The sequence below is a fragment of the Nyctibius grandis genome, chromosome 4 (assembly GCF_013368605.1).
Source record: "Nyctibius grandis isolate bNycGra1 chromosome 4, bNycGra1.pri, whole genome shotgun sequence".
Lineage (NCBI taxonomy): Eukaryota > Metazoa > Chordata > Aves > Nyctibiiformes > Nyctibiidae > Nyctibius > Nyctibius grandis.
This window is the reverse complement of record NC_090661.1, coordinates 29,977,887-30,002,075: the sequence shown is the minus strand read 5'-3', so window position 1 is coordinate 30,002,075 and position 24,189 is coordinate 29,977,887. Positions and strand designations below refer to the sequence as shown.

Below are 24,189 nucleotides of genomic sequence, written 5' to 3'. Positions count from 1 at the left end.
ATCAGATGCGATATTTCTACTCAAAAGTACAGACCACTGACCTCTTCCCCTTCCACTACAACAGTAGTGATGATGTCAGGTATCAAAGTAGGCTTCCTGCATCAAGAAGAAAAGTATCTCTGATCCACAATGATCCAAAGATGGGAGGATAGCTGGAACCAAAGCACTGCGCAGCCAATGCCTAGGCTAGAAAAATTAATCCACTTTGAGTTAGTGCTTGATGTTTGAGAACATCAAACTGACACTATCCAGGGATGGACTCCTGCAGATGCCATAGGCTTATTGATTCAAAACTGTCTTACTGAATTCATAGCATATTAAAATGATGGCAGTGCATTTGAACTTTCTCTTCTAACTTTAGGCATAGATATTCACACATTAACCATACTGTGTTCCTATGCAGGACATCACATCTCCCTCAAACCATCTAGCCAGCTTGTCTCCTACCTGATACTCATATTTCACAACTTTCTCTCCACTATCAAACACCTTACTCTTTCAGGACCAGATCCATTGTAAACAGGGGCAGCGCACAATGAGGCACCAAGCATTCACTTCACTGTATACAGAAACAGATCATAATTTAGAATCAGATGGACTAGTTATTACAAACATAAATAAAAGCTCTGCTAGAGTTAATCAATTATCTTGATGTGGCATAAGGGCACACTGACTCTGAAAGGTACAGTATCACTCACCCCTGCTTCCCCTGATAACCCCGTGCACGTTCCTGCTACTTCCTTCTGTGTTTCAGCTGAACATTTTAATCTTCTTCTGTGGGCGTTTTTCCCACAGGATTAGCTCTCCATTAGATCAGCAAACAGGAAAAAGGCATGACTGTCCCTTTGGCAGCAAGGTATTCTTAGAACAATTACACTGGAGCATGAAACCACAGCTTTCACTAAAGTGACTTTAACGCAGACATAAATTTACAGTCTAAACACAAGATGTTAAATGTTCAGTGGCCTAAGTCACTGAAAAGATACAAGCCTAAATTAATAGAATGCAACTAATGTAATTATTTTTCTCTAAGTGCTATCTAGAGTCAGGGCCCAGGCATTTTTAGGTTTAATGTAAATTTTGCATGGACAACTTTTTAAGGCTCTGAAAAACAGTGAGTTTTAACATTTTTAATTTTTGTCCTAGACAATGACAAATGGCAGTGATATTTTTTCAGGAAATGCTGCAAAGACCGTTAGTTTGTTGGAAACATTAATTTTCCTTCTAGCCAAATTTCAAACAAAATATCACTTTCTCTGCACTTAATACTACATTTGGCTCAGATCCCACTTCTTAATGACATGTGTGGAGCACAAAAAAAGCGCAGAATAGTGTTTTTTATTCTGAAATGGTAGAATTATAAATTTCTTAGCAAAATACTAATATAGCAAAAATTTTTACTATTTTTATTTTGTCATAAATGTTGGTATTATCCCACAGGTTGATAACAAATGATCTGGTAATGTATTAGAGAACTCAGTAAGCTTTCAATTGAAAAAAAAAAAGTCCCCGATCATCTTTAGACTTCCAAATGCACACAGGAAGCAGAAACAGGGAATGGAGAAAGGTCACCTCTAAATTGCACACACAAAGTATATTCTCATCTTTCACTTCATTCCTTCTGTCCTGTGACCATGAAACAACCTTGCTTGCAGAAGCCATCCAGAGACACTGCTTCTCCTGGGGAAGAAGCTACCAGTGTTACAGGAGCACATTTGCACTGAAATATCCTTGTCCGCCACAGTCCCTAGTAAAATTCCACTGACATCGCAAATACCCACCACTTCTGCAGAGGCACAGTGCTCGATGTATAGCTACTTTCTCAAAGATGTGTCACATCTTCTGTACCTGTGGTTCACTTTTCTCTAATAAAGGCATTTTGACTACTTCCATTCTGCAGTTTCCTCTGAGTTATACTATATGTACACCAAAATGCTTCAGGATCAGTTTTAGCTTGTGTTCAAATAAATACCTGACTGGACCTGGTACTTTTAGGTCTCCAGTGAAGAACATCAGGAACTTCTTTCTTCCTCAGCTATACACAACCTAACAACATATATGGCAAAGTATGGGGAAAGAACCCCATAAGCTTTTTCAAGAAGCCTTGAGAAGTACAGAGGACATTGCTCCATGCAGTGCCCAAATGTTTCCAAACTGTTAGGAGTTTCTGGAGCTTTTCATGAAGGTTTACTGAGTAGACAGGACAGCAAGATGGAGCTAATCATCTGCATTGTGATACAGAAAGCCTACAATGAAAAGGATAAGCTGGGTCCAAAGGTCTCACAGTGTGCAAACAGCCTGTGGCCTGCTTCAAAGACACCTAATTCAAAATAACATGCTATATATGCTTCATATAACTTAGATGCATTCACCAGATTATCTTAGATTCATGGGGTCTGGGCAGTAAAGCTAAAGTAGAGTTTAGAGACATTCCACTCAAGGACATGTTTTTTCACACTAGTTCTCTTCTTTTTTGGGGTAGTCTACTTTCTATGTAGAGAGACCACGAGCTCAACCAGAGCAAAGAAAGAAAATTTTAAGAATGCACTGACACATCAGCAATCTCTATTGTTGCCTGACTCCAAATTAGCTAGGGAAATCATCCTGCCCCAAAAGAGCACTGCAAGATGTACTGTTCCCTTATAATAAATTTGTTCATAGTAGCTTACATGTGGGGAGATTGCTTCTCAGTTCCTTAAGAGAAAACAGCTTGTCACAAGCTGTTCTCATTCTCATAATAGATATGTAGTGCAATGTGCTAAACAAAGGGATGACTGATATAAGCACCAAGCCAAGATCTTTCGGTTTAAGCTAGTCCTTTGATGCTCTGTTTTGTCTGAAGCACTTTTCAATTGCAAGCAGACTACAAGAATAGCTTTCCCCACCCAATTTTTATTGGTTTTATCAGTTGTGCTTGGTATAGGCTCTCTTTTGCAGCTAAAGGCCAACTATCTTTAATTAAATAATAACTTTCACATTGTTCTTGAATAATGTTGTCTGTAAGCCTGGAGAAACTATATAAAGTACCCTGACTCTACATCTGCAATTAGTAGAATTTTTGCCACTAACTTGGAAAAAAATATGATCTTAGCCCCATTTGTTTAAATCATCTCTTCAGCATCTACCATTTTGAGAAAGGGCTGGGGTGGGAAAATCAGAAGTAACTGAAGGGGCACACTCTGCATTGGATGTATTGCATGAGAGACTCTACAGCCCTGTGAGGCCCAACATGCTCATTTTGAGCAACCATTGCTCCCTGAAGCAAGAAAACTGAGGGCATGGTTCTGCCCTTGGCAGGATCCAGGCTCCTGCAGGGCTTGTGTCTCAGCAGGAACTGGAAACCAGGGATTACTGCTCTCTCAAAGGCAAGATTTTACTGCCTCAGTGAAGGCAGAGACCGCCAGTTCCTGCTGGCTTCTGTGGTCAGAATGGGAGCCTTGACCACTCCAGGAAGCAAAATTTTCTCAGTTGATGCCATTTGCTATCTAGAAAATGCCAGCAAGCTGCTGTATGCCACTATCCCACAAATGCACGAGGTAGATCACAGTCATCCTTGGCGGGTTTGGACCTCAGTAAAGGGTGAGATAATGCACGTTCTCCCCAGAAGGCAAGGTCAGTCCTCTCTGAAGAGTGGCATTTCCTAGCCGTCACCGAGCCCACAGCTGTCTGCTATAGCGGCAAGACCGCAGAGACAGCCCACTCCACAGAGATCCTGGGAATTCACTAGCAGCAGTGTTTATTCTTCCTCCCCAAAAACAGGGATAAACTGACTTTCAACATTCAAAAGCAGGTACTTAGCATATCTACATCACCCCCATCTTAAGCACTGTGCAGACCCCTACTGCAAACTCCACCACTCCTCTTACCAATAGGAGGTAAGGACTTCTGTATATAAACTCCTAAGCCAGGCGAAGCGACAGCTTGTGACTACTCCAGGATTGCTGCCTATGTATTTATAGACATAAAGACAGTCGAAGGCTTCATTCAGATAATTTCAAGTAAACTGTGCATTTATTGAGTAGTGCAGTGGAAACTTTACCCTGACATGTAACTTCTCTGGAGTCAGCAGGAGATACAACAAGTGTAACCTGGTTAAGATTCACTACTTCTGTTTTTTGAGGTACCAGAAAAAAAAAAATTATCACTGCACTTCAGAATAAGTCAGCAGAGTGCCTCTTCACTTAGTTGAGATCGGAACTGCCCCAACCTTTTTACTATGAAATGTGAGAAAATTATATACCAAGAGGAAAGGTGTACTGATGTGCTGTCCCAAGAAATTGCTCTTTATATCTAGATTAGTAGAAGGTGCAAGACTAAAAAATTCAATGGAAAACTCCTCCTACGACAGTATTCCTTGCTACGAAAGGAAATGGTTGGAGACTGGGGGCAAAGATAGCTCAGTACAAACACAACCTGCATGATGGAATGCTGGGTTTTTCTCAGATGACTCCAGCACGCAAGCAGATCAGATGGTGCCAATCTACAGTGCAGCTGGGGCCAGAAGACAACTAAAATTTAACTAAAAAATGTGAAGTTATTTGGGGAATTAAAATAAACAACTATGCAACAGTGGGATTTAGAGGAAGGCAGGCCAGGAAACTTTCAATGAGTTTCCAAGATTCAATGAGAGCTGAGATACCAACCCTGGTCAGCATCTTTAGCAGCTTCCACTACAGCTTGCTCTTAGAGATGTCCGAGTCCATCAAGTGTTGCCAGAAAAAGGCCTGTATCCTGTGCCATGCATCTTCTTGGGCTTTGGCATGCTCCCTCCATTGCCCTCCCCAATGCACAAATACCCCAAGCACTTTATGGATCGAAGCCTGGCACAGAGGCAAGTATGGTGGCTCCAAGAGGTGCCCTGCTCCGGAATAGGAGCAAAACTCCACTTCCCGTCCATACTGCTGAAGGCGCTGAACAGCATCCTGGCAATAGAGGTCACTTTTCCAGTTCGTGTCATCCAGTCCGGACAGGAAGAGGAACTTGGCCAAGGACCTCTCCACTGGAATGCGACAATCCCAAGTCGCTGGGTCCGTGTGATCATCTAGGACATCTGAAAAATCTACGAGGCCAGACTCATCACTGGTCTTCATCCTCCCCAAATCATATGGGTGGGGAGGAACAGTGAAGCCATCCCCCCGCAGGGGAATGAAAGAATTAAAACCACTTCCAGATAGGCTGACAGCTGCCTTGATGCCAGGTAGAAACGTGGCCATGGAAAGGGCTAGATCAGCTCCTTTAGACAAGCCCAAAACGCCAATCCCGGTATCTTTTACCTGAAACACAGTTATGAAGCAATGATTATCAACGACTCCTCATTTCCCGGGCTGACATAACATCTCCAGTTCTGCTTCCCCACTCCTCATCCAACCAAGACTGCCCATATTTCACCCCTTCCCTCTCTCTGTTCAGGTTACATCACTCCCATATCTATCCCTTTGCTGAGTCTCCACAAGAGTGACTATGAATTCTACAGCTCCTCAACATTTCTCCTCCTGTAAATTTTTCTTCCTGATGACCTCTACAGACAAAGCCTCTTTGTTCCCTCCACATCCAGGCTAGATACTTGCTCTCAGTATTGTATCTTTTACTGCTCCTGCCTCCAAACCCCCTCATCTTCTCTCCTCAGGTCCCCTTTGGAAAACCACTTTTTCATGGGTTTACTTGCATTGATTTTCTTTCATGCCATTGTTTTTTAATACTCTCCTACAGCTGACCTGTTACCTTGTCAAGCATAGGCTACCCAGGGAAGTGGTTAAGTCACCATCCCTGAAAGTACTTAAAAGACGTGGAGATGTGGTGCTTAGGGACATGGTTTAGTGGTGGACTTGGCAGTGTTAGGTTAACAGTTGGACTAGATGATCTCAAAGGTCTTTTCCAACCAAAATGATTAGATGATTCTTCTGGGGTTTTTTTGAGCACATAAGGTTCATTACACCTGAGGCTGAGTAAGCCCAACAACAGTTTAAATCAACTTATAGTGAAGGCTCTTCACACCAAATTAATTTTGCAATGTGTGTCTTGTAAGATACTCTGGAAGTTTCAGAGCTCCATGATGAACAAGACGAAAAAGCAAGGCTGAATTCTTCTCTCACACTAGCTACATTCCTGGTGTCCACGTGCTTCACAAAATAACTTTGTGAAATGAATACCTCATCAAGTAGCATTCCATTCAAAGCTTAAATACTACTTGATTTCTCTTTGTCTCTTTTGGTTTAAGTATGATCATATATTGCTATAAACTGTCCTTCTCATCCCACATGCTTGTTCAAATACAGCCCCAGCTTCTTAAGACATGGCACACTCTCTAGTGCTACAACTGTAAGGGATTCTGTTGTTAAAGTGTTTTATTACTGTTTTGTGAAACTTACTCGGAATCAAAAGCCTGTAACATTTCAGGAAGAGTAGAAAAAGTCAATGGATTTTTTTTCCCTTCTAAAATCTTGAAAGATGCAAAAGTAGGGAAAAAAATTAAGCAGTTCTGTGCATCTAGTCCAGGAACTGATTTGACTTAATCTTACAGAAATGCTGGTTTGCACAATATTCTATGGACTGTTATAAGATGCTCTGCAAAACCATCTGTCCAACTACTTGCAAAATTGCAGTTGAGGCACGTGCTTTTCCACCTCTCAGACCATGCTTTCAGACAATGCTGTCACCTTGTAACATTTCAGAAACTTAGTTGCATTCAGTGACATATAGCATTTCACATGAGAAAATTGGAAAGTAGTTTCCAACAGGATGAGCACCATAATTTGTTTCTTACCTGCTGCTGCTTCCGCAAAAAGTTTACAGCTTCCTCAAAATAGCCCAGTTCAAGAATCTCTGGCATAGCAGGGAGATCTTCAAAGGCCATGTAAGCAAGAGCCAGAGTCACGAAGCCTCTGCTAGCCAGAAGACTTGCTCTGTATTCAACAAGACCTCCTCCAGATCCATACAAATCGATAAGTCCAGGGAATGGACCAGGTCCTGCAATGAAAGGGGTGTGTGTGTATATATATACATATACTCAAAGAGAAAAGTTTCCACAGTTGTCCTTTCAGTAGTGCCCCCTCACCACACATCAGGACAGTAGATATCAAAAGGAAAGCATCCTCTGAAGCTTTCCATGGAGGTTCTCATTCTCATGCATACATACAATCACTGTAAGGACACTAATTTGGATATTTCTCTCTTAGGAACTCACTATAGGAAGTTCATATGTTGGGCATCCTTCTTGCACCATGAATTTCAGCTGAAATTGGCCTAGATGGTCTCAGGCCATTGGGGATGGATAAACAAACAGTAGTGCTGCATGAGCTGTGTTTCTTTAGGAACTATGCTAGCAAGTTTTCCAGGGAGGGAATACTTGAGTTATGAAATGCACCTACAAATGCCAGCACTGACCGCCAATTCAGGCTTGAGTCTGATCTGGGTAATTACCCCTGGGCTTCTCAGTTCTCCTCCTGCAGCCACAGGTTCTTCCTTTCCTGCTGCTGCTCTATCCATTCTTATAGCCAGACTTCCCTTACAAGATTTGGTGTCGCAGCAGCTGCAGGGGACTTTTTATTCATTACAGAGCAAGACATTCACGTTTAAGTACTGCTCAAGGAACAAAAACAGTTCAGGGCTCAGGGCAGCTTTACACAGGCTCCAGTCTCCCTACTGTCTCCATATGGAGCTGTGGAATGTGACGCCTGTCTAATTAAACACCTTGCTTTTCTCATTTGTCTCCCATCTTCCTAAGTATTCTGTGCAGTCAAGCTGCTCAACCAGGTAGCGACTTCTTTCTTTGGCTTTTCCTTAGCCAAAGAGAGGGACAGAGACACAAGTCCAGAGCCTGCAGGAAGATCTGTGGCAGCTGCTGGAGAAGCCTAGGCTAGCTGCAGCCCGAGTCCAGTGCTCCCACCACACCTCATCACTCCTCACTCCACAGCTGGAGCTGTCATGCCTCACAGCTCTGCTGAAGACCGGGGCCTCTTTGTCCTGTCAGCTAAATAGAAGAGCCAAGAAATAAACACACTTTTCTCCAGAGCTCTCACTGCAGGAGAGGTCTTGACCCCCCTCAGCTAGAGCAAACAGGACATGCCTCATGTTACCACTGCTGCCCTCCCTGCACCCCCCGCCTCAGCACTTGACCCGCCTGGGCAATGCCTGCTCCTCCCCGCTCTGCTGTGAGGATCCAAGTAGCTGGACCAAGCACAGGCTGAGGGAACCACCAGCTGAGGCTTTGCTCTGGGTTCCCAAGTGCATCCAGGGGCTACAGGGCACAATACGTAGTGTAAGTCACACCTGGAAAAACAGAATGGAATTAAAACTCACCAGGAGGGAGGAAGAGGGTTGCTTTCAGATGACCTTCTCGGACCGAAATCCTCTTCACCCCCTCTCCTAAAAACCATCGCTCATTGGTGCATTTTCCCAGCAACTGGCTCATGTCCCCGTGGCCCTCATACACTTCGAAGTCCACACAGAAAGGGGTCAGGACGTTCCTCTTTGCCAGCCGCTTATAAGGCGCTTTGGACTGCAGAGACCACAGCAGCCCCATCGGCTCCACTCCTGAATAGCTGCCTCCCAGTGCAGGGGAGCGGCTGAGGTCGAGCTCTCCGCTGCTCCCAGCTCTGTAGTGAGCGTGAGCTTGGAAAAGCTCCCCGCTCTCGTCCACCAGGCTGGCTCGGAGGGTGACCGCCTGCTGCGGCCGAAGACCCGACACGCGGATCTGCACGGGGTCATCGAACAGACACTTGAGGGAAGGCAGAACTGTCACCTGCACCGCCATCCCAGCTCTGCTGGTGGAGAGAAGAGCAGCCCCTTTCTGAGGCGAGACACGGGGTGCGTGAAACAGGATCGTCAGGAGCCTGTCGCTTCTCAGGCTTAAAATCTCTGCCCGAAGTCCAGGAGGAACCACCGTGACTGCTTCCTTCAGCCGGCCAGCACAGGCTGCTGGGAGAGGTAGTTCAGAGCACGCCTCCCTCCCTCCACACACACTGGCTCAGAGGTGCTGCAGTAACACCATCCGCTTGCACAGACACAAGCTGTCATTTGTTCCTGGCATGCAGTCTTACTTTTGATTATAGAGAGACTAAATTAAAAACCCCAAAGTGACAAAAAGGGAGATTCAAATCACCTCTCCCCCTGACTGTGGGACAGTCCAAATTTGGCTGCAGAACTGATCTGGGTGCCTTTTCCAAGGCACAGTGAACACAAACAACCTGGAAAGCCTGAAGTAAAGTGAAATCTTAATCTAGCCATGGAACAAAGCCTGCCCTTCATCCCTCTTGAGTTTTCAGCAATTTTTGGACAAGCACCACAAGGTAAAATGATGCTTTGTGCTTTAACTATGTTGCTTTAAAAAACAAAAGAAACAGACAAAGTAAAAGGATGATGATCTTTTATCTTCACAATAATCAATCTTGTCTAAAGGGTATCTGTATTTTCCTAATTAATACATGGAAAATAAATTTCCCCCCATATTGCTAATGTTTCTAAGAAACTGTTTGAAGATTTGATGATAAACATCAACTTTTGGTTTTCATAAACAACAATACTACATTTTTGCAATGTTTGGGTATTTAATAGCCTTCTAGTCCTACTCTGCGGGTCTCAGCCACATGAGTAGTCTCATCTCGTTCTGTGGAAATACAAATGAGGATTAAGGCTGCAGAAATAGGCTCCTGGTTCACATGACTCACCTGACCATGTGTTAGGCAGCAATTAATGGCAAAGGAATGAACCCATCAATGAGCCTTCAAGCTGCAGAATCACACATCATGCCATGAGACCACAGGTGATATGCAGATTGACTGTAGATCTGGCAAAGCAACTCTAAAATCACCACTCAGGATGTAAGAGAATGCAGCTACATTTAAATACAACAGCGGAAAGAAATAAAAACCAGCAATAAAAACATGTAGCTTAACATGGAAAATAGCCAGCATTGACTTTTGCATGTCCTCCTAGATGTCCTCCACCCACCATATCATCTGAAAAAAAAAGTAAGAAATTAGTACAGAAATAAGCTTTTAAACTGACCTTTTATTGGTGAAGTTGTAATTTCTTACCATCGAAAGACCACAGCCACTGAACTTAGTGAATTACAACTGGACAGAACTTTTGTCTTATGCGGAATGCATGTATTGGACTGATGCAGCCTGATGCACAGGTGGGTGGCAGAACAGATTCTTCCTTGTCCGCCTGGGTTGTTATGAAAACAATCCGTAGGTCTGAACAAACAGTCACGGCATCTCTTTCAGGATTTCTGAAACCTGGATTGCCTCCCTTCAAATTTTATTTTGCTCACCATCACGGAGGCAACATGCAAAGACCTAAAAATGCTATTATCAAACCTTCTACTTAAAAGCCAAAAAACCTGGTCAATTGATCTGGAGTCTGAAATCAAGCCAAATAACCATGATCTGTTTGACAGACATTGTTGAGGATAATTTAATGTTCAGTTCTTTTCACTTGAATCATGTTTGTACTGCAGTCACAGATGCTGATGATTGTATCACATCAGAAAGAGATCACAAGCTCGAGTCTCCCACCGCTGCTATAACACTTCCATGGCTTTTGTGAGACAATCCAGTAGTTGATAATAGCTGTACTTAAGGTCATATTCCATGTCATACCAATAATTCACTGAGGAGACAAGAAAAAGTAAAAACATTTCTAAGGCTAGAATGTAATGATTTACAAACGTGTTCATAGACTGTTTTACACAGTTCAGCTTTTTCTTCCTACTCACTGAACTTTGAAATGAGCAGATCTTTGACTACAGCCAAAAATAACATAAGCAAACATTAGAGTTCTTTAATCATGCTGTCAATGCAACTCTGTCTTAACCCAAACCAACTCTTCAGACACTATACTGGGGATTTCTTAGAGTAGAAGCGGGCAAAATGTTTAGGAACAGAAAATGTATGCTTTTATTTAGACCAAAAATACCAAATATACTGCAAAGTTTAATATCTGGATAGGAACCTCTCTTCCTCTGAGTGTGTAAAGGATGGCAAGTTCACCACTACTTCACAATGGTCATCAATTAGACAGTGCTTTAATTCTGCTTCTCATTTTAATTTTGGTGTACGTCTCCTAGAAAAAATAAGCCAAGAAGTATAATATTGTACCAATGGTTCTTGGAGGAGGACATACTCTAGCTTCAGACATTCACTGGACCAGACACAGAGAATATAGATTTTTCAAGTGTATACAGACTGTAGTGCAGTTAACCGACTAAAGACCAAATAAACTCATCAACTCTTTAGCATTTCTGCTAAACAGAGAAAAAGAGAGTGGCTGAGGGCTTGCAACTGGAAACAACTCTGCTTTTTCTAAAAAATCTTTAAGGACTGACGCAGCAGTACTGGGAAAAGAGAATCAGAAATACTGCTTTACTGCTAGTTTGTCTTTTTATCACAATATCGCAAATACTGGAAAAAAAGGGCTTGCAATATTTTCAGCATTGCACAGATACTGATGTTATGTTATTCAAAACACTGTATTTACTCTTCCCAGGCAAACAGGATTATTCCAGGTAAAGGACAGTAAAAAACTCTTCCTCAAACCTTGCAAAACTTACAGGATATAATGATAATACTTTGCATCACCCCCACCCATCCACCTGCACCGAATGAGCAACACTTGAAATTCAGGAACTCTCTTTGGGAAGGAATGAAAAAAAAAAGATAGAGAAAGATGATGATATATCCTACAAAGAAAGAGATGACAAGACTTTTGATAAGCGCAGGGGAAGAGTAACACAAGCACAGGCTTATTAGCAAGGTAGGAGACCAGGTCAGAGCAGATTCCAGCTCATGTGACAACAGAGTATCTTCCATGTTGTGCCTACATCCATGTTTAAAACTCATACACTTTGTGGTTTCCTTTTCTTCCCCCAGATCCTTTTTTGCTCATGTGGTAACGGCACACACAACATGCAGTTTCTTTGTGAAAGGTACGTAGATGACCAATTTGCAGTTAGCAAGCTAGGCAGACAAACTGCCTCCATGTTATAAACAGAAACTGGATCATGATCACTGAATTTGCTATCCTTCTCCAGGCTTGACAACTAGAAAGAGTTCTTCTTCTGCTGTATCCCTAGCACTTGGCAACAATGCTATGAATTATAAGCAAAAGACACTGCAAGGAGGTAGCCCCATGGCATCTGTCGAGAGTGCTATTTCCTCATGAGGGGAGGTAGATGATCTTAAAGGGACCTTTGGCCCCAGTTATGCTTTGCTGTGGGATTATCTAGCTGCACACCCACCACAGCTCAAAAACATATCTAGAAATACTGTGCATTTTACCTGCTATACAGCCATGTGATTGCTGAACATGATGGAACCAGAGAGAAGGCAGGTATAACATCTCACCAGCTTTCACTGTACACTGCAAAGGTTTTGCCTGAGCATACTCTGGATACTGTTCCAAATTCGGGTTCAATGGGTCCAGGGGGATCCAGGGCACCTAAAAGCAAAAAAAATATGTACATGGTACTGACTCTGGCAAAAAATTCCAGCAAGCTTCCAGAAAAAACAACTGATAACCAAACTTACTAGGTTACAAAACATGTATATTGCCTAACAAAACACGTACAGCTATCACATTCAACTTCTCCACATTCAACTGGGAATAGGTCGAGGATGCAAGAATTTGCCTCATTCAGTGAAGCATTTCTGATTAGAGAAAAGGTGCTAAATGTCAGCCATGAAATTTCAGTCTCGTGGCATACTTTCAAAACACCTCCAGCCCCTTAAGTCACTTGTTCCTTCTACATTAAGTGCTTGAGCATTTTATCTGCATCACTCTTTTTAGAAATTCCTTTCTTCTTCTAAAGTTCTCTGGTCTAATTTTATTCCCAGGAGCTAACCCCCCCACTCCTGCTGGGAAATCCCTCTTGCCTACATTCATTTCTTCTATGTCCTACAGCGTTATAAGGTGGGGTCCTCAGCACCCCACCTTACTGCATTACAGAAATGCTCCTGTGAGGTTCCATGAGCACCACTCTGGAAACAGAGAAAAAGCCCCAGCTCAAGTTCAGCTGTAGCAGTGGTCACACATTGCAGAGGCAAAAGGAGAGAGATTAGATACAAAAGGCTACTGAGTTTTTGTAAAGTGCCTCCAGATCTATACATTTTAATCAAATAAATATTGCTACTACTAAGAAAACATAATTTATTCATTGAGACAGATATGTTTTATTGCACTGGGTGATACTGCTGTAGAGCAAAATCCAGCCCTGAGTAGAGGGACAAAAGAAAGTGAATGCAGAGGAGTCTACTTCAGTCTTAATGAAATAAATTCCTTTATTTTTGAATCATTTAGAAGTCCTTTACTGGATCTATTTAAGTGTGGTGCACAGAAGACAGTTTATGATATCAATGGTTTCAGGTGTGCAGTAAAAATCTTTTCTGGAAGCTGGGTATCCTTTGCCAACAGTAAAATACAAGTGAAAGATCTGGGCATTCCCTTTCCAATAAAGAAGGATTTCTAAATATCAATCAATATGCTCAATTTGAGGGCTCAGCAGTGCCCAAAACTATCTTTACTGTACTGATCATGTTCTTCATATACTTTTTACCTTATCTGCACTCTTCTCATCCACAATTTCAAATGAGCCATCTTCTGATACCTGGTAGGTTGCTGGCTGATAGAGCTCTGGAAGCACAGAAAGAATCAAATGGCACAACTCAGTGTAGTACTCAGAGAAACTAATGGCAGGGCATGTCACACTTTCACCAAATAAAAGAAAAATTAAGACAAAATCATTTTCATCTTACTGTCCTCACTGTCCTTCCCTTTGTCCATTTCAGTTTTTATCCAGTTTCTTAATTTTTTTTTAAGTCAGTCTGAATACTGAACTGTCTTCCTGTTTGGAATTCCAACCTTCTTTCTTCACAGGAATTATTCTCCTCAAAACCCATTTTACTCCTGGTCTTATTTTGTTCCAGTAACTGTCTTGTTTCCCTTTCAGAAGTCACAAAGGCATCCCTGACTTATACACTGTTCTATATTCTGCCTTTTCCTCTTAGGTCAGTCTAGTAAGACAGCACTCAGAAGAGTTATTAATGACTTGTGGCCAGCCTTTCACTTCTAGTTTTATCCGATAGGGCTCACCAACTGCTTCAGATACTGCAGGTTGCTTTTCTTTCATTGCTTCAGCACATGGGGTTTTCTAAGTCCTCTCTTGAGAGTTTCTCTCCATTAACCTGATGTTCAAAAAGATGGAGTCATCTTTTTACTACACACTATAAAATGGCAGCATTATCTCTGTTCCATGCTTTAACAGTAACTTGTTTTAGAATGTATGACTCATATGACATACATCTATTTCATACATTCACATACATATGACACCACCTCTCCTATGAAGAAAGGCTGGAGAAGAGAAGGCTCTGGGGAAACCTTATTGCAGCCTTTCAGTATATAAAGGGGGCTTATAAGAAAGACAGAGAAAGACTTTTTACCAAGGCCTGTAGTGACAGCACAAAGGGCAGTTTCAAACTGAGAGAGGGTAGATATAGATTAGATATTAGGAAGAAATTCTTTACTGTGACGGTGGCGAGACACTGGAACAGGTTGCCCAGAGAAGTTGTGGATGCCCCCTCCCTGGAAGCATTCAAGGCCAGGCTGGCTGGGGCTTTGAGCAACCTGATATAGTGAATGGCAGGGGGGATGGACTAGATGATCTTAAAGGTCCCTTCCAAAACAAACCATTCTGATTCTATGATTTCAAGGTTGTAAACAAAATAAAACCAGTATAAATAAAATACTGTAGCAGTGCACATATTTAGGTAAAATTATATTAGTGTCCTATAGCACTCTGCATTCATTTAATCTGAAGGTTTGAAAGTCAAGGAATGGGAAAATAAAGTCTTATTTTATGAGGCATAAAGCTGTCCATCTTCTAGATGACACTGCAACATAACAAACTATTACTGTGCACACAGGAAAGCAACATAAAGACACAGAAAGCAGGCAATGCAAAGTAATGCTGCCATAAGAATCTCTTTTTTCATTTCTCCAGCTTTACGAGATTCAGTTAGTAACTTGAATATTTCATTAAATTACAACATATTTTTCAGCTTCCTGGCTTTTTTCCTAGAGAAAAGAATGAGCAGACAGGATCCAAACCTGTTAAACATCAAAGATGACATGCTACAATACTGACAAGATAATTCAATAATTTAAATATTCTAAAGCTGAAGAGACTGCCATAAACCTATTACTTGACAGGACTGGAAAACCTGACCTCAGAATAACATTTGTATTACAAATGACCTGCAGCACGAAATAGAAGAGATTTCTGTACACACTGGAGAGTGTAACACTGCATAAACGTCAAAATGTTATCCTGCTTCCTTTTTCATATCTTTCAATATTTTAGTCTCTCCTCCTTCCAACCTCCAGACATACGGCATAGTAAACTATGTACCATATGGGATGAAGGGACGGTCACTCGGTGGATGCAGTAGAAAGTGTTTCTCTCCAGATATCACACAGTACAAGTTCTCATAATGATCTTTATGTACTAGGATTGAGAAAAAGAGAGATGTGGAGAGAAAAATCAATGTTATTTCCTTCTCTGCATCAGAAACTATAGTAAACTGGAAGTGTCAGCTTGTCCTCTTATTATCAGGCTGCTTCCTCCTCTTGCGGCCACTGAGAGCGGAAAGTAACAATATAACATTGTAGCAAATGTATTCCACGAAGCAAATTGTCAGTGCCTTGCCTGACACAATGCAGGTAGATGCACCCAGAGACACAGCAGCCAGAGGCTGGAGAAGTGCAGGAGAAAGAATGCAAAAAAGCATGCTAAAGCAGAACCGCCTTGTCAGAGAAAATACAGAGCCACTCACTCAAAACAAGCCTGCTGAAACCCGTGCTGAAAGCACACAGAAGACTTACAGAGCCATGCAATACGTACAAGATGTCACAGCAGCTGACTCCCCAAGCCAGAAATTCACAGCATCAGGCTTCTTCCCTGTATGGTTAGGGAACGTTGGCCACAAAAAAAAGAATTCAAAGTGTCATGTTTAAAAGCATTTCAAATAACTTTCTGCCAATTTCTGCCAAATACTGTCCTTTAACTTCCTTCACAACTATGACAGGTTTCATTGCAAATAACACTCTGTGAGCAACAGCAACCTCCTCCTACACTCCAAGTCACTGTAGTGCTGATCAGACTTCATGGTGTACTATTATCCATCCCCAAATCGATGGTTACAACCGTTTGTTTCCACATTCTGAATCCCTAAGACTTAGCTCACAGAGAAACTGCAGCACTTCTACGTACAGTTGCAAAAAGGTGAGATCACAGTAAATCATTTTCATTAACATTTTAAGGAAAGATGTCATAAAATAGAAACCAACTGAAATAGAACAGTGTTTAACTAGAAACAAACATCTGTCATTTCACCAAAGGGGGTGGGGGCTATTTCTGGTTTCCCTTGTTTGTTATGTTACATTTGGTAGCAACAGCATGAATCCAAGTCGAAACGTGACTCTCAATCAGAGAAAAGCCACCATATGAAAAGAAGTGTCATACAGCACTATCACCACATTGTTTCCGTCGTGATGGTCCCAATACACAACTGAGATACTGATCCTGGAGTAACCCCAACCAAAAACTTGGATTACTCTATTATTAAGTATTTTACCACTTCTACTTTATACAAAGATGAAACCAAACTGAGCTGTGGCATCCTGAAACCGAACAAACGTTTACCATGTATCTAGTACGATTGTTTTAAAGCTCCACACAAAATATTTACTGAATATAGCAGAAATAGAAGGTTTACCAAGCGCCTCACTCATCCATGGTATGTCAGGCTGCACATCACAGACAAGTTCAGGGAACTCTTCAGTGAGGTTTGAACACTGCTTCTGCACGTAGAATATGTTGGGAGAGGTCACTTTCTTCTCCACAATGTCCAAAAAGTCCATGAAAGGTATTTGGCGCTCCTCTGGCATGACAAAACGGTCCTGAAACACTGCATCTGCATAACCATTTGGTGTTACTGCCACACTCACTACCTTGGCACCTACTACCTCCCTGCAAAATAAATCAAAGGTTTATAGCCAGACCTGCAATTGGCCCATATATTGAGCACCGGTTACTTTAAAAACAATGTGTTTCATGGGCAGCAAAAATAAGAAGCCTGGCTAAGGACTCTGGCATTCTGCTCCGATTGCTCCCTGTGGTCAAGGCAACCATACCATCTTTCGCCTCTCTAAATTCTCTTGTATCTAACAGGTGAGTTCACAAAGGAGCTCCCTTTTCCTCCGCGCAGGCAGAGGGCCCTCTTCACCCACTACTTTTCACAGAATCATAGAATAGTTTGGGTTGGAAGGGACCTTTAAAGGTCACCTAGTCCATTCTAGATCTAGAATCATGGCAAAGCTTGATCTTCTGGGGACCACGTAACCCAGCCAAATCTGGGTGGCCACATGATCAAAAGCAATAGAGGAGGGAGAAAGGGTGGACAGAGACTGACAGACACACACATCGTGAGGCTAACAGCCTGTATTTCCATGAGAAATATAATTTCAAACCCATAGATTTTAGGTCTAACCAGAAATCCCTTCTCAAAAAAAGAACTTTTTTTTTAAAAAATGGTCATTGTTAAAACACTCATCGTTTGGGTTTTTTTAAAAAATCAAGGTGTACTCAGTCGCAAACAAGTCAGTCTGTTCTTACAGTGCTACAGCCCCACTCCAACTGGGAGGCTACAGGGTGGAGCACTGGCCAGAGCACAGGGGTCCGACTGGGCATTGATGCCTGAGTCTGCCGGCTGCACACAGTCACCACCCACCCTTCACACCACGTAGCAACTGGTCAGGACAGTCTGTTTGCGGGAAGAAATTTGCACATGAGTTTGGCAAGACTGAACACCTTCATACAGAAGCATAGAGCAATCTGAGCTAATCTGAAGGATAAAAACAAAGATTAACCAAAGGCCTTTCACTGAGGTCAACCGAAACTGACCACCAGTCGTGCTCCAAAGCTTGTTCATACCTGAGGTACGCTAAGGTCCATTTCTTCAGCGCCGGCCAGTGGCTGATGGCATTCTGAATTACACAAGGTTTGTTTGGACTCACCCATTCTCGATAAAACTCCAGCGGGGACGGAGGCCTATCAAGATAGGGTACGGAGTCCGTCCACACCAGCTCTGCCCAGGAAAATGAGAAACAGTTTTACTCGGTGTCCTGAGAGAAGCTCCCTCTGCTAGCACAATTACTGGCTTCAAACCCCACACCACAGGCGCTCAGCTGAAAGCAAGTGGTGTCCCCCCGGCTCCAGAAATCACTCTGTTAAAGCCCAGAGGCTGTTAGGGAGGTTTCAGTGGCAGATGGATACCTCAGGCCATCGCTCTGCTGCTGTCAGCCACAGCACATCCCACGCCGTGGGCCCGCAGGAGAGTGGGCACGAAGGACAGACATGACAGGAGGTGCACCTCTGATACAAAGATAATATCACAGGAAGATTTTTGGAAGCTGGAATAATGCTTTGTTTTGCTATTTTATACACAGGAAAATAACTTAAAAGGGCCATTTTCTCGACTTTCGTTTCCTTTTTGCAGCGGCCTTTTTGCTGCTGCTTCACCTTGGAAACGTTTAGCTGAAAGTAGAGTGGGAGCTGGGATGCTCCAGGTCAACCCACGCAGGTGCCACCTGCGGCGGCCCAAGACCGAGTTTTTCTTCCCACAAGTCGGGCTGGGGCCCCCGGAGAGCGCCGGGCAGGCGGCGGGGCCCGGCCCGGCCCGGCCCCAGCGCCCGCCGCTCGCGCACGGCCGGTGCAGGCGGGGCCGCCCCCGCGGCCTCCCACCCCTTTCCCGCCGGGCCGCCCCCCCGGCCCCTCTCCCCGCTCGGCCGCGCCTCCGGCCCAGTGCTCACCGCGGGCCTCCCGCGGGAAGGCGGCCAGGCAGCCCCGGACTGCCCGCAGCTCCGCGCCCTCCGCCATGCCCGCGCCGCTGCCCGGCACGGCGCCGCCTACACAGCCCAGCAGCCAGGCCCCAGGCGGGGGAGCGGAGCAGGCCAGCAGCCCGGCCCCCGAGGAGGAGGTGCCGCCCACCTCCTCCTCCCTCCGCCCCCACCGCGGCCGCCCTTTCTGCCCCCCCCCTCCCCCCCAGCAGAATGAAACCCGGGCGCTGTTCGCGAGGGGGGCGCGCAGCTCAACCGCAGCTCGGTAACAAATGATCACATTTTTATTGAAACAGTTTAAGACACGGAGTACAAATGAATACAGAGTTAAAAACAGCTCCCGGAGGGAGCCTCGCAGTGCAAAAAAAAACAACCCAACAAACGATTTTTATTGTTTTTTTTTCCAAATAATTAAAAAAAAAGGAGAAATTTTAAAGGATTATTTTACCTAAAGACAAAAGTATAAAAACACACATTTATAAATAAAGCAGGAAGGATTTTGTTCTGTTTTTTAAAGGGGTGAAGGAAAAGGGCAGTGTTGGAGAGCACAGGTAGGGAGGTGCCTGCCTGGTGCCCAGGGCACACGCAAGACGCGCGGAGGGGACATGGCTTATTCCTACCGCTGCTGCTCCACGCACCTCCCCCTCCACACTTTACAGCGGATGACCCATACGAATATAGTGCCAGCTGCCCCCGTGTTACTTACATACACGATTTGAAATACGGGACGTGCGGGTCTTATCCAGAGAAGGAAGCACCCGCTCACTCAGGGGCTGCTGTAAGACCTGTCTATTATTTTAATGACATTTTGGTCATTTAGTACCCTGGATGCTACACATCCAAGGGGGTGGGGTGGGGGGAGACACCGTATACATGCATGAATTTACCAATGGTGTTTAAATAACTGTATTTCATTTTTTCTTATATATAATTATATACATATTTTTTCTTTTAAAAAAATTAAGTTTGTATGTTTCTGCTCCTGGAAAGAAACATCCCAGTTCCTCCGAGTCGTGATGAAGTCTGCAAAATGGGGGACTGGGAAGGGGGCTGCTGTAAGGCCTGCCCCGACCATCGCCTGGGAGGTCCCATGGAAAGGAGAGGACAACCTGAGAGAGGAGCTGGAAGAAACGCAGACTCCCACACACACAGCTCCTGGGTGCTACTGAGGGATGGGGAGGAGGAAGGCGTTACCCTGCCTGCAGCAGGAAATAGAAAGAGTTTGCTGCCCCCTCAGGTTGCAGCCCTGCCTTCTGCACCAGTTCAGAGGGCCCAAGAATGAACCAAGGGGTCCCACAGGCAAAGTAACACTATTCACAAAATGGAAAAAAAAACCCCAACAACTATTCTCATTGTGACCAGGAATGTTGGGTTGGAGGGGACAAAACGTATGTGAAGAGGATATCTGGGTCCAAATTATTTTTTCAGGCTTTATGTTAAACAAATAACTTGTCTTAATACAGATATCTGGTTGTGCCTATGCTAACACCCACACAAACCAGTAAGATAGACTCAAGTTTATTACCTCCTCCCACAAGCCTCTTCACTTCACAGGTAGTTACCATTCAGTATTTCTCTACCTGGCCCAATGGACAGCCTGTGGTGAAAAATATTCACAAGGTGCAACAAAATGTAACACATTTATGCGCTCTTTTCTCTGTAAACTAGAATTCTGAGGAATATTTCCTACTGCCAGCAATAGGAAGTTAGCAGGGAAGAATCAGTTGGATCACTCTCGAATTACAAAGAGCAACACTATCTCCTCACCCCTCTCAGCAACAAACTTGTGGCACCAGCATCTCCTTTACTGGGCTTCTACCACTCAATTCATAACACCCAAGCCTTGGGCAAACAGCTCACGACTTTGCCATTTAAGAAAAAACAGTTGCTTAGAGGACAGCAAGTGAAGAAACGAGAGGCCCATTAGGACATATTTAAAAGCAAACCCCTTCCAGTTCATTCTTCAACTACAGATCACCATCTCAGTCCTAAATCTACTTTCCTGAAGCCCTTCTGTACTGTATCTTTCACAGGTATTGGCCAAATGGTGTTCCTCAGGCCAAGACTATCTATCTCTACCTCTACTGTTTTCCTGTGTGTCCTACATACACTATGCTAATTTAAACTACACAGCCATCCTCCAGCTGATCTACTTGCCCGACACTTCTCTTACCATCATTCTGATCAGATTTTACCTCTGGTTTCCCACATGCAGCTGTGACCCCAAGCAAAATCCATTCCAGGAAGCAAAACCCACTCTGATCAGCTTAAAAATCAGATTTGCTTCACGCGACTCATTTCCAAGGAGCTTTGTTTCATACCTCGATGCCAGCTTCACTGGTTGTTGCTCTTTACCTTAATAAGAATTTCATTCTCGCCACTGGCTCTTCTGTATCATCTCTGACCCTTTTTGTCACTACCTCAAAGTTTAAATAACAAAATGGAATAAAATTGCACAGGGAAGTAATATAAAGGACCCTCAAACCATTATAGCCAGTACCAAAAGATACCTGGGTTGAAGGGACTGCTATTTTACCTGAGTGTCTCGTGGCCCCAGTACAGCAAGAAATTTCCTGTATACTAGGACATATGTTCACAGTCTGAAAGTGGAGGAACTGATCACCTCAAAAGCAAGCTTGACCCACACTAACTCCATCACAGACCCAACGTGACTGCTATCATACATTCCACTCACAGCATCTCCTGTACACCTTTTCACTCAAGGAAACTGCCAGAAATTTCCTCTCTGGTTTTCAACTTGCCTTCCTTTGCAAAACCGGTCTGTGCAAGAGAAGCTGCCCATGGGACCAAATGCACCAGCTGACTCAGCACAATGCAATGTGACAGGACTAGAAAATAACACTTGTAGTTTCCGTACAAGCCCACAGAAGGGAAGGTCAGCAAGGACACCTGAAAAGTGATTAGGCAGATTTAAATTACGGGTAGTAAGGAAAGTAGCTGGAAAGCTTTCAAAGTGCTTCCCCTACTGCCAAGTCCTGAAGCAGTCAGCAGTGAAGATCAACTAGCAAACCTGTTAGGGGAAGACTGAGAACTGTAGATTATTCAGCCCTGGAGTTACTTGGAAGAAATAGGTCATCCTACACCAGTTTGGCCAGCCCAGTAGACAAAAGTCTGCACTGCAGATCTCCAGTCACAGAAAGATGAGAAGTCAACAGACCACATTTCTGAGTGCCACAGGGTTTCAAAGAGATGACAGCCAGGACAGTAAAATGAAAGAAAACTGCTTCAAGACTGTAACCTGTGAAACCAAGAGATGCAGTCTAGCTGCCTTAGAGCGACTTCCACAGATGCTAGCAATCTCTCTCCCACTGAAAGCTTGTTGCTTGCATTAGTTTTATATACTGGGATTACACTGCTCTGCCTTAAAATAAATACAAGACAGACTGGAGATGGAGGAAGAAATAAAGCATTTTGTATATCTGTCCCTGTTGTGGAAAGGAGTGTGAGTAAGGGGGAAGGTGCTGAAGAATTTCATTGGTTTGAAATTTTTTTTCTTAGCTTATCATTGATGAAAAAAAACATCACTGGACAGTTTTAAGCCACAACAAACACAAGTCAGCACAGGCTTAGAGAAGCTGCACAGATGAGAAGAGTATTGCACACACAAATGCAAGAAGTGAAGATTTTCTGTTTCTCAGACAAGAAATTAATGAAAAGCAAAGAGGCTGAGGGCAGGGGAAATGGTGGTAATCACATCCCAAAATATCTTGTTCAAAGTTCTTGGAAAACCATTTTCTGTGGGCAGTTGAAATAGCTTTTAAAAAGGCAAGACAATCCTAGCTTTCTTGGGATGTAAATACTCTGTTTTTCTGGAAAAGCAAGAAGAAAACATTTTCCTATCACAGTGAAATGAACAAACGACATGGATGAGCTGTTGCACTGAAGATCTCTCAAATCCAGAGTTACGCTGTAAGAGATGGAAACCAGCTTTTCCATGTCACTTCTCAACAAATAAATCATCACCCCAAATTTCCCAGTCATGATAACATCAAAGTCAACATCCAATTCCTAATCATGAAAGGTGGCTGAAACAAACTTCCATATTTGTATCTAAATCCCATTTTTAAAACATCTGCAGAAAACCCAGTCTGAAGTATTGATATAACGTCAAATTCCAGATTAAAAATACCACTACTGAATTCATTAAGTAATCTCCAAAGCATGGTCCAAGGGTTGCAGAGCCTTCCCCCGGAGGTGAATGCAGATAAAATACAGTGTGGGGACTGTCTTGAAGCAGACAGAGTTGTCATGACAACAGTAGGATTACTCCAGGTAACAAAACTAAGGCAGGAAAAGAAAGAACAGCAAGACAAGATTTAAGCAGAGAACAGTTCATTAATTGCACGGGCACTCCAGCCTGTCTCCCTGTTGGGGGTTTATAATACAGAGATTGTTTCTCGCTGGGATATGGCAAAGGGGTTGACAGTTTTTGTTAAAGGACAAAGATAATAGCCACAAACGTGACATAGAGCAACAGTTGGAAACATAAATTAATAAATAAACCCATAAAAAGTCTGCTTCTTGATTCTTATGAAGCCTGGGAGAGGAGGGGATTGGCTTCACTTGGACTCCTTTGTTTTTAGTCAGTAGTTTGGAATTTATTGGATAAACTGGATTTTCTTTGTTTCTTTAGGTGCCAATCATCCTGACCTCCTGGCTATGAAGAAACTCCTCTTTCAAGATTTCTCCAAACTCCTCTTTCAAGATTTTGTCTAGAGACAGGAAGTTGAAGACCACTGGGGGGAAAAAATATTAAAATTGTGGCCAGCACATTGCTAAGAATTAGAGCAAGTCAGTTGTAGGGGCCTGAGGAAATCAATTTGTAAAGGTCTCCCCACCAGCCCTAGACCAATGCGATGACAGCATCGGTCTGAAGCTCTCTCTCTGGTCCTCTTCTTAGGATTATTTCTGTGTATTCACAAACACCTGAAAGCCACCCCTCTTTAGAGTTTTTTGTCCATGCGTCGTTCCACAGCTTGTAGCAATAGCTCTGAGTACTGTTCCAGCAAAGCTAGTGTCTGCTCATCTCCCAAACTCTTGGGACTCGGTAGATTGGCACCACATCCCTCATTCAGTGGGCTAGTGGCATCTTGTGGCTTCACCACTACCTCCTTAACCTTTGGAAGCTCTTCCTCATCCTTCAGAGAGTCCAATTCTTTCTTCATTGAGGAGAATGTTTCTGTCAGGAGGCCTGCTATTTTATCTTTGTCAGTAGAAGACTCCGTATCATTTAATACCTGAAAATAGAGAGGGAAAAGAAAAAAAAATGCATTG

At 43.4% G+C, this 24,189-nt stretch overlaps 3 protein-coding genes across 7 annotated transcripts in view; all 3 read right to left on the bottom strand.

Moving 5' to 3' along the window:
* Positions 1 to 4,005: 4,005 nt before the first annotated feature.
* Positions 4,006 to 8,761, bottom strand: LOC137663142 (acyl-coenzyme A thioesterase 1-like). Its single transcript, XM_068400045.1, has 3 exons — positions 8,299 to 8,761; positions 6,764 to 6,966; positions 4,006 to 5,273 (listed from the first exon to the last, which is right to left on the bottom strand). Exons 1-3 carry the CDS (start codon positions 8,750 to 8,752, stop codon positions 4,671 to 4,673), a joined length of 1,260 nt encoding a protein of 419 aa, XP_068256146.1. The 5' UTR covers positions 8,753 to 8,761; the 3' UTR covers positions 4,006 to 4,670.
* Positions 8,762 to 10,522: 1,761 nt separating this feature from the next.
* JMJD7 (jumonji domain containing 7) lies at positions 10,523 to 18,955 on the bottom strand. The gene is made up of 8 exons (XM_068400046.1): positions 18,868 to 18,955; positions 17,990 to 18,143; positions 16,773 to 17,026; positions 15,899 to 15,955; positions 15,407 to 15,502; positions 13,553 to 13,629; positions 12,279 to 12,438; positions 10,523 to 10,611 (listed from the first exon to the last, which is right to left on the bottom strand). The coding sequence occupies exons 1-8, from the start codon at positions 18,932 to 18,934 to the stop codon at positions 10,523 to 10,525; spliced, it is 954 nt and encodes a 317-aa protein (XP_068256147.1). The 5' UTR covers positions 18,935 to 18,955.
* A 201-nt stretch (positions 18,956 to 19,156) lies between these two features.
* The window catches only part of MAPKBP1 (mitogen-activated protein kinase binding protein 1), a 103,716-nt gene continuing 98,683 nt past the window's right edge, over positions 19,157 to 24,189 (bottom strand). For all 5 annotated transcript variants that reach the window (XM_068397851.1, XM_068397855.1, XM_068397853.1 and 2 more), the window contains one exon: positions 19,157 to 24,152. In XM_068397851.1, the coding sequence (XP_068253952.1) occupies positions 23,859 to 24,152 (294 nt within the window). In that variant the 3' untranslated portion in view covers positions 19,157 to 23,858. The remainder of the gene's footprint in view (positions 24,153 to 24,189) is intronic.